Source organism: Kogia breviceps, chromosome 3, assembly GCF_026419965.1.
Source record: "Kogia breviceps isolate mKogBre1 chromosome 3, mKogBre1 haplotype 1, whole genome shotgun sequence".
Taxonomy (NCBI): Eukaryota; Metazoa; Chordata; class Mammalia; order Artiodactyla; family Physeteridae; genus Kogia; species Kogia breviceps.
This window is the reverse complement of record NC_081312.1, coordinates 72,265,213-72,279,582: the sequence shown is the minus strand read 5'-3', so window position 1 is coordinate 72,279,582 and position 14,370 is coordinate 72,265,213. Positions and strand designations below refer to the sequence as shown.

Sequence of the window (14,370 nt, the reverse complement as noted above, 5' to 3'; positions counted from 1 at the left end):
AGGCTACATACTTTGATTATTCAATAAATATTATTATTATTGTCATTTTGAATATATAAAATATTGGAGTCCCTCTCTATTAGCAAATATATATTTGATGTAAATAAAACAAACAAACAAAAAAACACATTTGAGAATAAAGAAGTGAATAGTTCACATCTAATATCTAAATTGGATATAAGGCTGTCATGCTAGATATCATCATGCTTCCATATGAAAGACTTCTGAGACCAGTATGTACTACTTTCTTAAGAACTTATATTTGGTTGAGATTTCATTAAGTCAATAAGGTTTCATCTGGGGAGAATATTCTGGTTCATGTAATTTATTCAGAAACCAACTGTATCTAGATCACATGATTTGGAAAATAATATTTTATAAAAGTCATAATAATATATGGTGTAAAATTCTAACTTTTAAAGCAAGTTTTATTCGTTTAGAACTAACACAGACTTCCTATTTTAAGTCCAAGTTACATATTAATTATACTTTTTGTAGTAAGCAAAATCTTAAATTATCAACCATAAAAAACAATAGATATGTTTTAACAAAAATTAAGAAAATATAATTTCAGATCCAACATTAATTCATTTCTATGCAGAAATTACATTTTCCAGCTCCAGCAATTTTTAAAACTCGAATTTTATTCTTTGCACAATCTTAACTAGAAGAAAATGTTTAAAAAATATTTTAAAGAGGTTATTTTAAAAATTAACTTCAGAATTGAAGTCCAAAGGGAATGTAAATGTTATGCCATTAGTTAAGGGAAAGACTACCATTTTAAAAGAAATCTTATTATTATTCTATGTACTAAAATATAAAAAAATATATAAACATCATATGAAATACGTTTTTATCTATTCTAGTGTAAAATAATTTATTTTAGAAATAATTATTTTATACTGGATTACCAGCATAATTTCTTCAGAAATAAAAGCATGGTAATTTAAATTTATATACTTCACTTACTGGTTTTTATTTAGACAATGATCCAACAAAAGGTATTACATTGTAAAACAGGATACCTAGAAAGTTAGAGAATCTGAAATTTAGAGTATAAATAACTCTGTTGATCTACAGTATGATCCATCTCTCTTCCAGATTTGTCAAGTAAATTTTTCAAATTTTACATTTATAAGAAACTTTTAAAGTATTAAACATATTATCCTACTAGATGTAGTATACTTTTTAATAAATCTTTTAAAATGATACTCTATTTCACATTATTGATTACATGAAATTAAATAATCAATAATAATTTCAATGCCATGAATGTCTACAAAGCTTACAAATGAATGCAAATACACAAAAGTAAATCAATCACCATTATTTTTTACCACTTATCTTGAATTTAAATAATATTATCTGAACAAGGCAAATAAAAATAGAAATGAACCCAACATTTTAAAATTCTGGCTTTCATAAATCTTTACTGAGACTGGATATACGACAACCTATAAATCTCATATTGCCATAGAGAAAATTAACGTTTCAACAATGACTCAGACTATCATTTGATGGTACTAGCTATTTAGCATTATAAAAATAATAAAAATTCATTCATATCATTGTCCTGAATATACTGCCAGTGATATAGTACTCAAAGTATATTTTATGTTTTATGTTTTTAAAAAAATCAAGATATTCACTGCCTTCCCTAAATGTTTGAACTTACAGAAATTACAAAATAAAGGGGAGAATTAATAGGCTGGATTAAAGCAGAAAATCAATAGACCTTACACTTTAGTGCCAATTCTGTAAATTCTAAGACCCAGGTGATTTTAACCTAGAGGTCTTTAAACTCATACTTTTAGAATTTGGATAAAATCATGGTACCACTTTCAAGGCATCAGTTTTTAAATTATCCTTTGTATTCACCTAGCACAGATAAAATAAACATTTCAAAATTATAAATGGCTGTGAAGAATAAAAATATCTACTGATGTTTAGAAGTTAAGAATATTTACATTCTGCCATGTATAAACTAAAAGATACTTCCTTGAAAAGTTATAAAGGGCTACAAATTAAACTATTTTGACATTGACAAAGAGTATAAAATGAACGATTTTATATGGAATAACAACTACCTACTCATGATTTAAACATGGAAGGACTTTTTAAAATGGTAATTAAAAGAAAATTGAGTCTTGGCCCATAATTTGAAAATATATTACCTAATTATTAATTTCTATGTTTGTATTTAATTAGACAGCCTTATATTTATCAATATATTGGTAAAATTATAATAGATTCATAACACTGCCTAGTATAAAATATTTTTTTCAATTCAGAAACATGAAATTAATAAGATTTTGAGCTACATTTCAAATTTATTACAATGAACATAAATAATTCTGTGAACTAATGAATACATTTCTTTTTAAGGCATAGTCTATCAATATGATCACAAATTAAGCAGCTAATTATAAAAGGGCAAATGCAGAAACAATCATTATAAACATAAAGTATCAAATAATTTTGAGGATTTAAAAGAGGTTGAGGGGAAGAATTCACCTTATTTAACATTAAAGAAGGTCATTTTTTTCCTACATCATGTCAGCCATTATTCAATCTTAAGAACTCACATTGTCTTTTATCAAGTAAAATTTTTGTTACAGAAAATCCCACACATTAAAAATAAACATTGGCCTTTTATGACATATATATAATTACTACACAAGTTATACAGAACATAATAGCTGATTTGTAACAAAGAACTGTTTGCTAGGTACAAAAGTTTACTTATACATATTTGTTGATAAAAAATGTTGAACATGACAATTAAATTAACAAAACAGGAGTTTATAATGCATATACTAAAGGCTAAAAATATTATGAAGAATATGGTATTAGGAATTTTGAGAATATAGTTTCAATGTTTATACTTTATTTAAAAAGTGATATTATTTTAAATAGATTAAATTTCTATAAATTAATCAAATTTGTGTCTATAATTTTTTAAAGGGCACCATAAAAGAAATGAGTCACATAACTGCTCCTCAGTGTAACACTAATAAATGAGTAATTCAATTATCTGATCAACCTAAAGAAGAGACTCTGACAGTCTTTAAATAAATAAAAGACAACTCTGTTATGTTTTAAGTATTACTTAGAAAAAAACTTTACATGCTAAAACTTTAAGGCTTCTTTTATAAGGAATTCATACTACACTGTAGATGTTAGTCTTTGATTTCCCAACTAAACACTCACTTGTTTGATGCGATCTGGGTTAACGGTGGTCTGGGGTTGTAGAATGCTGACTGGTTCTGTCTTGGCCACATTTTGGGGCATTTCTCGAATTTTTTCTGCAATGAATCCATGAACTGCATTCAGTGCTTCAACTGTTCCCTGGATCAAGCACACTCGTTCAGTAGTACCTGTGGATAAAAGATTAATTTTCAGAAAACTTCCCTTCTTACTTTGTATGTTCTTCAAAAATGCTGTATGGAGGTTCCTTAAAAAACTAAAAATAGACCTACCATATGACCCAGCAACCCCACTACTGTGCATATACCCTGAGAAAACCATAATTCAAAAAGAGTCATTTACCACAATGTTCAGTGCAGCACTATTTACAATAGCCAGGACATGGAAGCAACCTAAATGTCCATCAACAGATGAATAGATAAAGAAGATATGGCATATATATACACAATGGAATATGACTCAGCCATAAAAAGGAACAAAACTGAGTTATTTGTAGTGAGGTGGATGGACCTAGAGTCTGTCATACAGAGTGAAGTTAAGTCTGAAAGAGGAAAACAAATACCGTATACTAACGCATATATATGGAATCTAAAAAAATGGTACTGATTAACCTAATGGCAGGGCAAGACTAAAGATGGAGACATAGAGAATGGACTTGAGGACACGGGTGGTGGGGGAAGGGGAAGCTGGGACGAAGTGAGAGAGTGGCATGGACATATACACACTACCAAATGTAAAACAGATAGCTAGTGGGAAGCAGCTGCATAGCATAGAGAAGTCAGCTCGGTGCTTGCGAAGACCTAGTGGGGTAGGATAGGGAGGGTGGGAGGGAGGCTTAAAAGGGAGGGGATATGGGGATATATGTATGTATATGGCTGATTCACTTTGTTGTACAACAGAAACTAACACAGCACTGTGAAGCAATTATACTCCAATAAAGATGTATTAAAAAAGAGATGTGTACTTAATTTTTTAAAAAAAGGATGATATACTAATGCCAATAAAATAATGTAAAATGTAGAACTCTAAATCCCAAAAAGGGCCGGCAGAGCCAGAAATCCTGAGAAGTTCTGAGTATATCATTCATTAACTGATATAACCAATACTTACTGAGCACGTATAAAAGAACTTTGGGTTAGAAACTGGTAACACAGATGTGAAGATCTATGCACCCAACTTTCAAAGCACATACTCTTACAGGCAAAAAACAGACATCAAGCCAGAGAATTATAAGATACTATGATATGAAAAATAATGGAGATGTCTACATGGATGGCACATATGATTGGTCTACAGTAAAAACATCATTTAAATCAGTGGGGAGAAGGAGTCTTGGAAAGTTTACATAGTATGTAAATTTCTGAATTTTTACCACCCTTTATTCACTTACCATGTTCTTCTTTTAATCACAGCAACAATGCTATCTGACATTTTGTATTTGCTTATCGTTTTACTTTTCTACTAGAATGCAAGCTCTAGGAGGACAGTTAATTAGTCTGTTTTGTTTTGTGCTCTAGTCTCCCCAAAGCCTAGAGCAGTCCCTGGCACATGATACATCCATGACAAATATTTATTGGAAAATGAATCAACCCTGCTTTTACTGATTATGTAATTTTAAAAAGATATATCATAATTAAAAACATTTTAAACTATTTTTAATTTGAAATTGATGAATAATTGATAAAGATACTATTAATTGTTTCATATCTGGTGAATTAAATATAGACACATAATGTGAGACAAGACTAAAATGAAATTGGTTGGGTCTAATACACAGGTCCTTTAACAAATTTCATACTTTACAGATACACCTGAAGGCAATAAAAAGAAATGATTAGCTTTTCAGACCATTTTGAGCCTCCCTGCAGCATCCTGATATTAAACTGTAATCTTCTGCTGAGCAACCCAACACAACAAACACATAAACTTCTCAGACGTAACTATTCCTTTACTAAACAGTTATCAAAAAGTCAAAAGAATGGTATTTTAAAATTTATAAAATATTTGTTTTTGAACTAATATGAAAATTTCCAAGTACTCAGCATGTATCCTCTTCATACCACAGTTTCAAAATTCTAAGCCACTCTATAAAATATTTTTAAAGTATATTTTGAAGGACAAAAGTGTGAAACTACACACATTAAAAAATCTGCATGGAGTTTACACTGCTTTAAGGATTAACTGCCACATAAACCATTTTCCTAGCAGTTTAAAATTTTTTAAAGACTAGTAAAAGATTATCACTCTTACCTTTAGAAAATCAGATCACAAGAATTAGGAACAGAAATAAAATAATATTATACGAATAATATATGAATCCACCTAAATTAAACTTTCCTGTTTTAAACAATGAAGATGCAAATTTATGAAAAGCTACCATTTCCTAATTTGTACAAAATATTTAAATAGAGAGCAATACCTTTCAATTGTAAGGATGAAGACAATCTGAAAAACATACCGTGAGTGTGAAGGCTTAACATTTCCTGTTTCTCCTAATCAGCTTTTCTCATCCTTGAATATCTTGATGTATCTCTGTATCTATTCCTGGGTAAAATGATCTAGTTTATTAGGGATACTCTAGGGAGTCTTTACAAGGTTGTATTAATTGTCCAATAACTGAGTAGAAAGGATGAGAACTGATCAATGTAGCTCATGCAAAGTGTTCTCATCTAAGTCAGCAGACAATACAAAACACAGATCAGATTACATTCCTGCTTTTGGAGGCAACTACCAAGTGCTCTTTTGGGGACGCCAAGACAGAAAAGGAAATCAGTCAAACCTCAACAGAGATTTTTCAAAAATAAAACATGGTACTAAGTGACTAAAGGGACTATATAATCCATGTTGCTTTTAAAATTCAAATTTAACGGAATACATACTGTGTCAGACAACACGATAACCTCAATAATCTTCAGACTGTATGACTAACAAGTAGTAAATGGAAATCACTGGGCCATAAAGAAATATGATTGTCTAAAATTAAATTTCACATACCATGTATGAGACAATTTGAAGATAGTTTATAGGTCCAAAGTTGCAATAAATATTCTTTCAAGATTAAACTATACCACTACCATTAGAACTAATACAAAAGAAAAAAAAAAGGAAATTGTAATTCCACCAATGGGAACTGCTGCAATCCTCAGAAGAGATACTGTCATATTCTTCTACTGAACTCTAAAGGACTTTTTCACTTAGGTAACACAAAATTATAATTTTTAGGAGAAAGTCACAAAGAGGGAAGACTGTCAGGTATATGACCAAACTGTGTAACAAAAAATTAGCCTATATATCATAAAAGTTGCTGGTTTTTGTCATTTTACAGGCTTTTAGGGTCCATTAGTGTCTAAACTAAACGGCGAGTTATTTATCATTTTGTTTAACAGCAGCATTTACTTCTCTTTGCAACAGACTAGGAACAAAAGCTGAAAAATTACATAAAAGTATATGCTTATATTTTTTACAATGTAAAGATACAGGTGTATAAGACACCATTAATTTTAAGGGAGAAATTAGAAAAAATTAGAAAAACCCTAACAAGTAGGGTCAAATATAGGCAGTGAAATTCAAAATAGCTTTAAGTTTCTACTTCACATGTAATATCATCAACTGAATATGCATGTTTCTAAAATTAGGTATAATTATAAGATTCCAAAGTAAAATTCTGATATACATTTAATAAAATAAATCCACTCTGTGCTACTATAACCTTGGACAAGTCACTTAAACTGTTCCTTCTCCTACCTAAGGCATTCTATCACCTGTGCAGTGGACCCCATCCCCTCTTAACCAGCAAGTCCAGTGTTTCTCCTGGTATGATAATTTTTCCTTTTCTATTAGATCATGCCCATCAGCAGAAAAACATGTTATAATTTCTTCAATTTTTAAAGATCCCTCCTTTATGACAGAAATAGAAAATTATCCTTCGGTAAAGCAAATGAAATAACTGATTTAGGCAAAGGTCATAAAATCATAAGATGAAAGGTTAATGGGCAAATTTCAATGGAAACATCTGGCAGTCACCAACTGACTTCACTGATCAACATTAGCATAACTAAGACTGTGAAAATCAAACATACACCTCTTGTCATGATGCAATATGAAGCAGAGGCCACCAACTATAATGTATCCCAAAATAGCTGAACCTAAACCTAAACAAACATCTAGCACTATGTAACAGTTTACAAATAATATTGAAAATGGAGAAATAAATTAGATGACCCATGAAGAAGAAAAGATACAAATCAAGAATGTAAGACAGGCTATAGGATAATTAATCTAGTTTCATCAATATAGGAAAGACTGTTCTCTAGACTTAAAGAGTCTTAAAAGATACAACGATCAAATGTGAATCAGAATTTGACTGGATCTAAATTCAAACAACTTTTATTTTAAACATAATTGTGGCAATCTCATAAAAACTGGTTATTAAATAGTATCAAAGAATTACTGTTAATTTTAATAGGTGTGATTATGGCATCAGGTTGTGTAAGAAAGTGCCTTTTCTCTCTCTTTTTTTAGATGCATATTGAAGTATATACACCTAAAATGACTGGGATTTGCTTCAAAATATTTTTGCAACAACCCAGATGAGTAAATGAAATACATATGCCAAAATCTTGATATTATTAACAAACATGAAAGAGGTTCTTTCTTCTATGTATGTTTGAAATTTTTATAATAAAATAAAAACATTTTAAAGCTCTCCCTGACCTCATACCCCTCTTCTGGTTACAGCTCAATTTCCTCACCCCTCAAAATTCCTTGAACAATTCATATAGATATATCTCCTCTTTCTACTTCTTCATTACCCATTCCTTTTTTTCTTGACTCTACTCCAATATGGCTTTTGTCTCACCACTCAACTAAAACCACTTATCACAGCCATACCTTGGTAAATCCAATCTTCATGTCTTTACATTGTCTGACCCATCAGTAGCATTTGACATAGTTGACCAGTCTGTTCTAAAAACACTTCATTTGGCTTTCAGGATACCATATGGCCCTCATTTAATTCAATTCATTCATTCATTTGACAAAAATCTATTGATTCCCCACTAAATGTTAAGTATTACACTAGATACAGCAATGACCAAACAGACAAACCTGCCTTCATGGAGTTCTTACTCTAGTTCATGCAGACAGATACTATACATAAAACAAATAAAAAATATATCGAGAGAATATGAAATGAAATTAGTACTACAGAAAAAATTTGAGGACAATACCATGATAAGGAAAGACAAAAATAAAGTATAAAAGAGACCTTGTCTGTCATGTTCACTACTGTATTCTCAGTGTCTGCAATAGTGCCTGGCACACTGTATACACTCACGAAGTATTCTTTGAATAATGCATAACTCTGAGTCTAATTTTCTTACCTGTGAATCGAAAACATATGATTGACTTTAAGACCTTTTTACCTATAAAATGTCTATAAAACCAGTAAGCATCTTTGGGTTTACAAGATGAGTCAATGTATGTACAAATGAGATATATTTTGGGAAATGATTTAAAAAACTATAATAAGTTACAAATTATAATGTCAATAAAAAGGATACTTGATTTTAAAAAAGCTTTGAGAAAGGTAATAGGAAAAATAATGACTAGCTCAGTAGTTTTTTTCTTCCCAGAGTAGAAAAGTAAACTCTAAAAATGTAATCTACCTAAAAGAATAAAATTAGGGGGAAAAAAAGGAATGCTTTTTGCTATATAAAATACAGTCTAAAACTTTTTAGATACCTGAGACCTATTTCAACCAGAATGAGTCTGGTTTAGAATAATGGGTATATACTAACAATCTGATCCACTTATTTCCAATGGTCAACTATAATGAAAATTAGCAAACATTTTGTTTGGATGTAAGAAAATGCATCAGTTTATACTCCTACTGAGAATATAACTCAGTATCTTATGATAAGATATTTCTTTAGGAAATATTAGTGTCAGTCTGGAGTAAGAAATTTGGTTGGGCTTCCCTGGTGGCGCAGTGGTTGGGAGTCTGCCTGCTGATGCAGGGGACACAGGTTCGTGCTCTGGTCTAGGAAGATCCCACATGCCGCGGAGCAGCTGGGCCCGTGAGCCATGGCCGCTGAGCCTGCGTGTCCGGAGCCTGTGCTCCGCAACGGGAGAGGCCACAACAGTGAGAGGCCCGCGTAACGCAAAAACAAACAAACAAAAAAATTTGGTTGAATGAATATCAGTGAAACATTGAAAATGAAAAATTAATACCAAAAATCTAGTCGAGGGCTTCCCTGGTGGCGCATTGGTTGAGAGCCCGCCTGCTGATGCAGGGGACACGGGTTCGTGCCCCGGTCCAGGAAGATCCCACATGCCGCGGAGCTGCTGGGCCCGTGAGCCATGGCCTCTAAGCCTGCGCGTCCGGAGCCTGTGCTCCGCAACGGGAGAGACCACAACAGTAAGAGGCCCACGTACCGGGGGGAAAAAAAAAAAAAATCTAGTCGAATATTAATAATTCTATGACAACCTATAGACAATGTTGTTGGCCTCAAAAAGAACTAAGAAAATGGAAATGCCAACTAACTCTGCAATAGGCAAAAACTGAGGTTTAAAATAAAACATAATATATAATTTTTAGAGTAAGATAGCAGCTACTTACAGCACCGAGAAATTACTAGATCTGGATAGCTAATATTCTGAATGGATAGGGTTTATTTTTTTCAACATAACATTTAGCTTCTACCATTTTTAAGAAATATCTCCCAACTTGCTAAATATTTTCAAATATATTTAACATTTCCATAATACTTGGGAAAAGCTATATAGTTCCGGACAGTAATAAAGTGGCAAACTCAAGGTTTCTTTGGCTATGTATGTCTATTTATCCTTATAAAAATGGTGCTCTGTGATTGGTATTTGTTCTTTAGTTTTCATATTCTTTTCCTTACTGCCACTTATCCCTGCTGTTTGCTGGTACATCTGATTCGGGCAGGCTCCTCTCTTTACTTCTACTTTGCTGCTTCTAGTCCTCAATGGTTGGATAACCAGCTAGGCAAGGTTGTTGAAACTATATAAACTAGCAATAGATAGATTCCTAGTGACAACCATAGGGGATGGTTGACCTCTGTGAAATCTATTCCGGCTTTTTTCCCCTTTATTTCTGAATCTGAGGCCAGTATCAATAGGCAAAATGTTCCTTTAATGCCTTCTTAAGGTTTAAAAGTGCATGTAAGCTTTATTTTTAAAACTAAAATAAAGAGTATAATTTTTTAATGAATAAAGCGATTTACAGTAATTCTTTATTCTCAATCTATAATCATGGTGATCTAATTATGTGAATGTCTGTGGTTTAAAAAAAGTAAAAACATTAGCTCATTAACTTTCCTTTAGTTTAACTATTAAGAGTAAAGTATAGAGTATCAATCATTAGGAATAATATTTATTACAAATTTCAGGTTAGAACAAAATGTAAATTATTTAAAAAGAGAATAAAAGTATATATATAATATAATTTATAATACATATATTTAATATTTTATTAATATAATTATGTATTATACAATGTATTGTATGGTATCTCAGTTAATGCTCACAATTACGAAGGCAGATAATATTTTCTTCAACTTACAGATGAAGCGAAAGCAGCTGGGCCAAGGAAACGTAACTAACAAATGCAGAGAGAAGATTTTGTCAAATACCATATTTTTTCCATTACAACACATACCTTCTGAAAATGTAATGTTAGGCCAGCTACCAAATTACATCCTTTTAAGGAAGTCACATATATTTCAGCCTGATGATGGAAAAATAATTTTCACCCAAGCTTGATAATCTTTTTAAATGCATTGAGTCATACTATTAATATCACTTCACAGATTTATTTCAAATCTGGCATAAAATGAAAGAAAAGACTGACCCTTCTTACAGAGAACAGACCACCATAGGAGGTGGTTAATAATTGTGTGGGCTATTAGCAAAGTTTTTAGAACAAATTTTCAGATCAACAAAAGCACTTAGAAAAATTGCCATAAAAAATAAGTTCAATTTGTAATTGCAGCTTTTATAACATTGTACAGTTTTGCACATTTGATAAAGCTTCCCCCGACTCTACAATTACTAAGGGAAAAATATACTATTTCAAGAAGAGGGTTGTTTAGAAAAGGAAATCATAGGAATTGACATCTCATAATACAAAGTAATAACTGCTTTTCTTCTTCTGGTGATTAACTCTCTACACAATCATGTCTCTACTTCTAAACTGTAAAAATCTGTAGGGGGCCATCATAACATGTTTTAGTCCCAAATCAATATAGTGAAGCTTGAGTATCTGTTTACAGAACATGCTTTAACATTAAAATATACTCAATTAAGCCAAAGAATGAAAGTATACTTTTCAGAACACTCTAAAAGTACTCATATTCTTCAAAGAAGTTAAGATGAAAGAATGAATGACAGAGTAGATGTCCAGCTTCTCACTCACTCAGTCTCTGTCCTGTGCATGTAAATGGCATACTCATTTACTTTTAAATAGCAATTCCCACAAAGTAACATCAGGAGTTTAGGAGACTCTAAGTTCTAAAGAACTGTGAGGTTTGAAAGCAGACATATCTGAAAATTCTAAATAATAATTGTAATTCATTTCCAGTTAACTTCTGAGGTCATGCAAAAGATCCTACTAATAGTTATGATGATGACTAGTTGTTCATTCATCTTTAGCACAGGTTTATGCTACGTTCAGAATTATAGTAATCCTGGGATGGAGGACAAGATGGCAGAGTAGAAGGACCTTGAGCTCACCTCCTCTCACGAGCACACCAAAATCACAACTAACTGCTGAAGAACCATTGACAAAAAAGACTGGAACCTACTAAAAAAGATATTCTACATCCAAAGACATAAGGAAAAACCCAACAAGATGGTAGGAGGGGTGCACTCATGATATAATTAAATCCAATACACCCTTGGGTGGGCAACCCACAAACTCGAGAAAAATTACATCGCAGAAGTTCTCCCACATGAGCAAGAGTTCTGAGCCCCATGTCAGGCTCCTGAGCCTGGGGGGTCTAGCATCAGGAGGAGAAGTCCCCAGAGCATTTGGCTTTAAAGGCCAGCGGGGCCTAAGTGCAGGAGCTCCACAGGACCGGGGAAACAGAGACTCCACTCTTGGAGGGCATACACAAGGTCTTGTGAACACCGGGACCCAGGGCAAAAGCAGTGATTTCATAGGATCCTGGGCCAGGGCTACCTGCTGGTCTTGAAGGGTCTCTTAAGGAGGTGGGGGGAGTCGCTGTGGCTCACTGTGGGGACAATGACACTGGTGGTGGAGGTACTAGGGAATATTCATCAGCATGAGCTCTCCTGGAAGCCACCATTTGGGCACTAAGACCTGGCCCCACCCAGCAGCCTGTTGGCTCCAGTGCTGGGATGCCTCAGGCCAAACAACCAACAAGGAGGAAACACAGCCCCACCCAGCAGCAGACAGGCTGTCTAAAGACTTCCTGAACCCAGTCACCTCTAGACACACCCCTTGACATCGCCCTGCCCACCAGCGGATCAAGACCCAGCTTCATTCACCAGTGGGCAGGCACTGGCTCCTCCCACCAGGAAGCCTGCACAAGCCTCTAGACCAGCCTCACCCACCATGGCACAGACACCAGAGGCAAGAAAACTATAACCCAGCAGCCTGTGGAACTATGTCCGCAAATACAGATCAGAACCTATCCTGGGACCAGCTGGTCCCTGGCCCTTGGGTGACAAGAGGGGAGTGTACTGCTGGGACACATAGGACATCCTTTACAGAGGGCCACTTCTCTAAGGTTGAGAAACATAACTAACCTTTCACATACATAAAAATACAAATAGAAATTTAGACAAAATGAGACAGCAAAAGAGTATGTTCCAGACGAAGGAACAAAGCTAGCAATCCTAGTTTGGTCGACACTATTACCTTTTGACTTCCATTATGGATTATAGGAATATAAAAACTGCCATGACTAAATTTTATTTAAAATGTAATCATATTTTTATAAGTATATATAAAATAGACTTCCTGACTTTGCCTCCACTCCCAATCAGTGTCAACATTTTTGACACTAATTTGTACTCTTAAATTTCTGCTATAAGAAAAATGGCGCTTGGAATTTTTCTAGCTATTCCTTACAGACTGGTAGGAATTCACTTGCAGAATTTTGTGAACCATGCTTGGAAGCTGGGGACACAACTTGCAACAAACATGTGATATCCAATCAAGCTCAGAAACTCAAAGTGTGGCCAGCGGTGGCATGCAGAGCTAATCAAAGTCATTCAAAAGTCAGGAGCCAAACAAACCACTGGACATGCAGCATAGTAACCAGATCTGAAGAGTGCTGCTGCTATAAGCTGACAAGAAGAAGAGCACCTCTGGTGACAGCCCCACTCCTACCATATGACCTAAGTTATTACCTTCAGAGCCAATAGAGATGAATGCATTAGCAAATCCAATATGAAAGCAAAGCCCACATTTGCATAGAGTTTGAGAGTGAATTATTCAAGTCAAAGAATGATAACAATTGTTATACAGTTGCTCATATGCACCATATCAAATGAACATAGAGGAAGCATGAAGATTTGTGAACCATTAAATTGCTGGGAGAAGGAATATGGGAAGGTAAATTTGTAAAGTTTGGGAAAATGATAAAAATTTCAAGAATGTAATTCTTTATTTTTAAAATTATTACATTAAAGATATTTAAAATGTATTAATTGTGGCAGTTTTATATATGCTTAGTTAATATAAAATGACAAAATATTTTTAAATTGTAAATTAAACATAAAATTTGCCATTTAAACCATCTTTAATCACACAATTCAGTGGCATTAACTACATTCACAAGGTTGTACAAATATTATCACTATCTATTTCCAAAATTATTTTATCACCCCAGAGAATCTGTAACCCTTAAGAAACAAATCACCATGTCTTTCCTATATCCCCTAGTAACTTCTAAACTTTCTGTTTCTATTAATTTGCCTATTCTAGATATTTCATATAAAGGGAATCAAACAATATTTGTTCTTTTGTATCTGACATTTCATTTAGTATAATATTTTATTCATTCAAGTTGAAGCATATACCAGAACTTCATTCCTTTCTGTGGCTGAATAATTTTCCACTGAGTATATATAAAACATTTTGTTTATCCATTTATCTATTTATAGACACGT

At 33.2% G+C, this 14,370-nt stretch overlaps 1 protein-coding gene across 5 annotated transcripts in view; it reads right to left on the bottom strand.

The window, feature by feature from the left end:
- NOVA1 (NOVA alternative splicing regulator 1) overlaps positions 1-14,370 on the bottom strand; it is a 142,636-nt gene that overhangs the window by 33,523 nt on the left and 94,743 nt on the right. For all 5 annotated transcript variants that reach the window (XM_059056861.2, XM_067028635.1, XM_067028636.1 and 2 more), the window contains one exon: positions 3,211-3,377. In XM_059056861.2, coding sequence (XP_058912844.1) covers positions 3,211-3,377 — 167 coding nt within the window. The remainder of the gene's footprint in view (positions 1-3,210; positions 3,378-14,370) is intronic.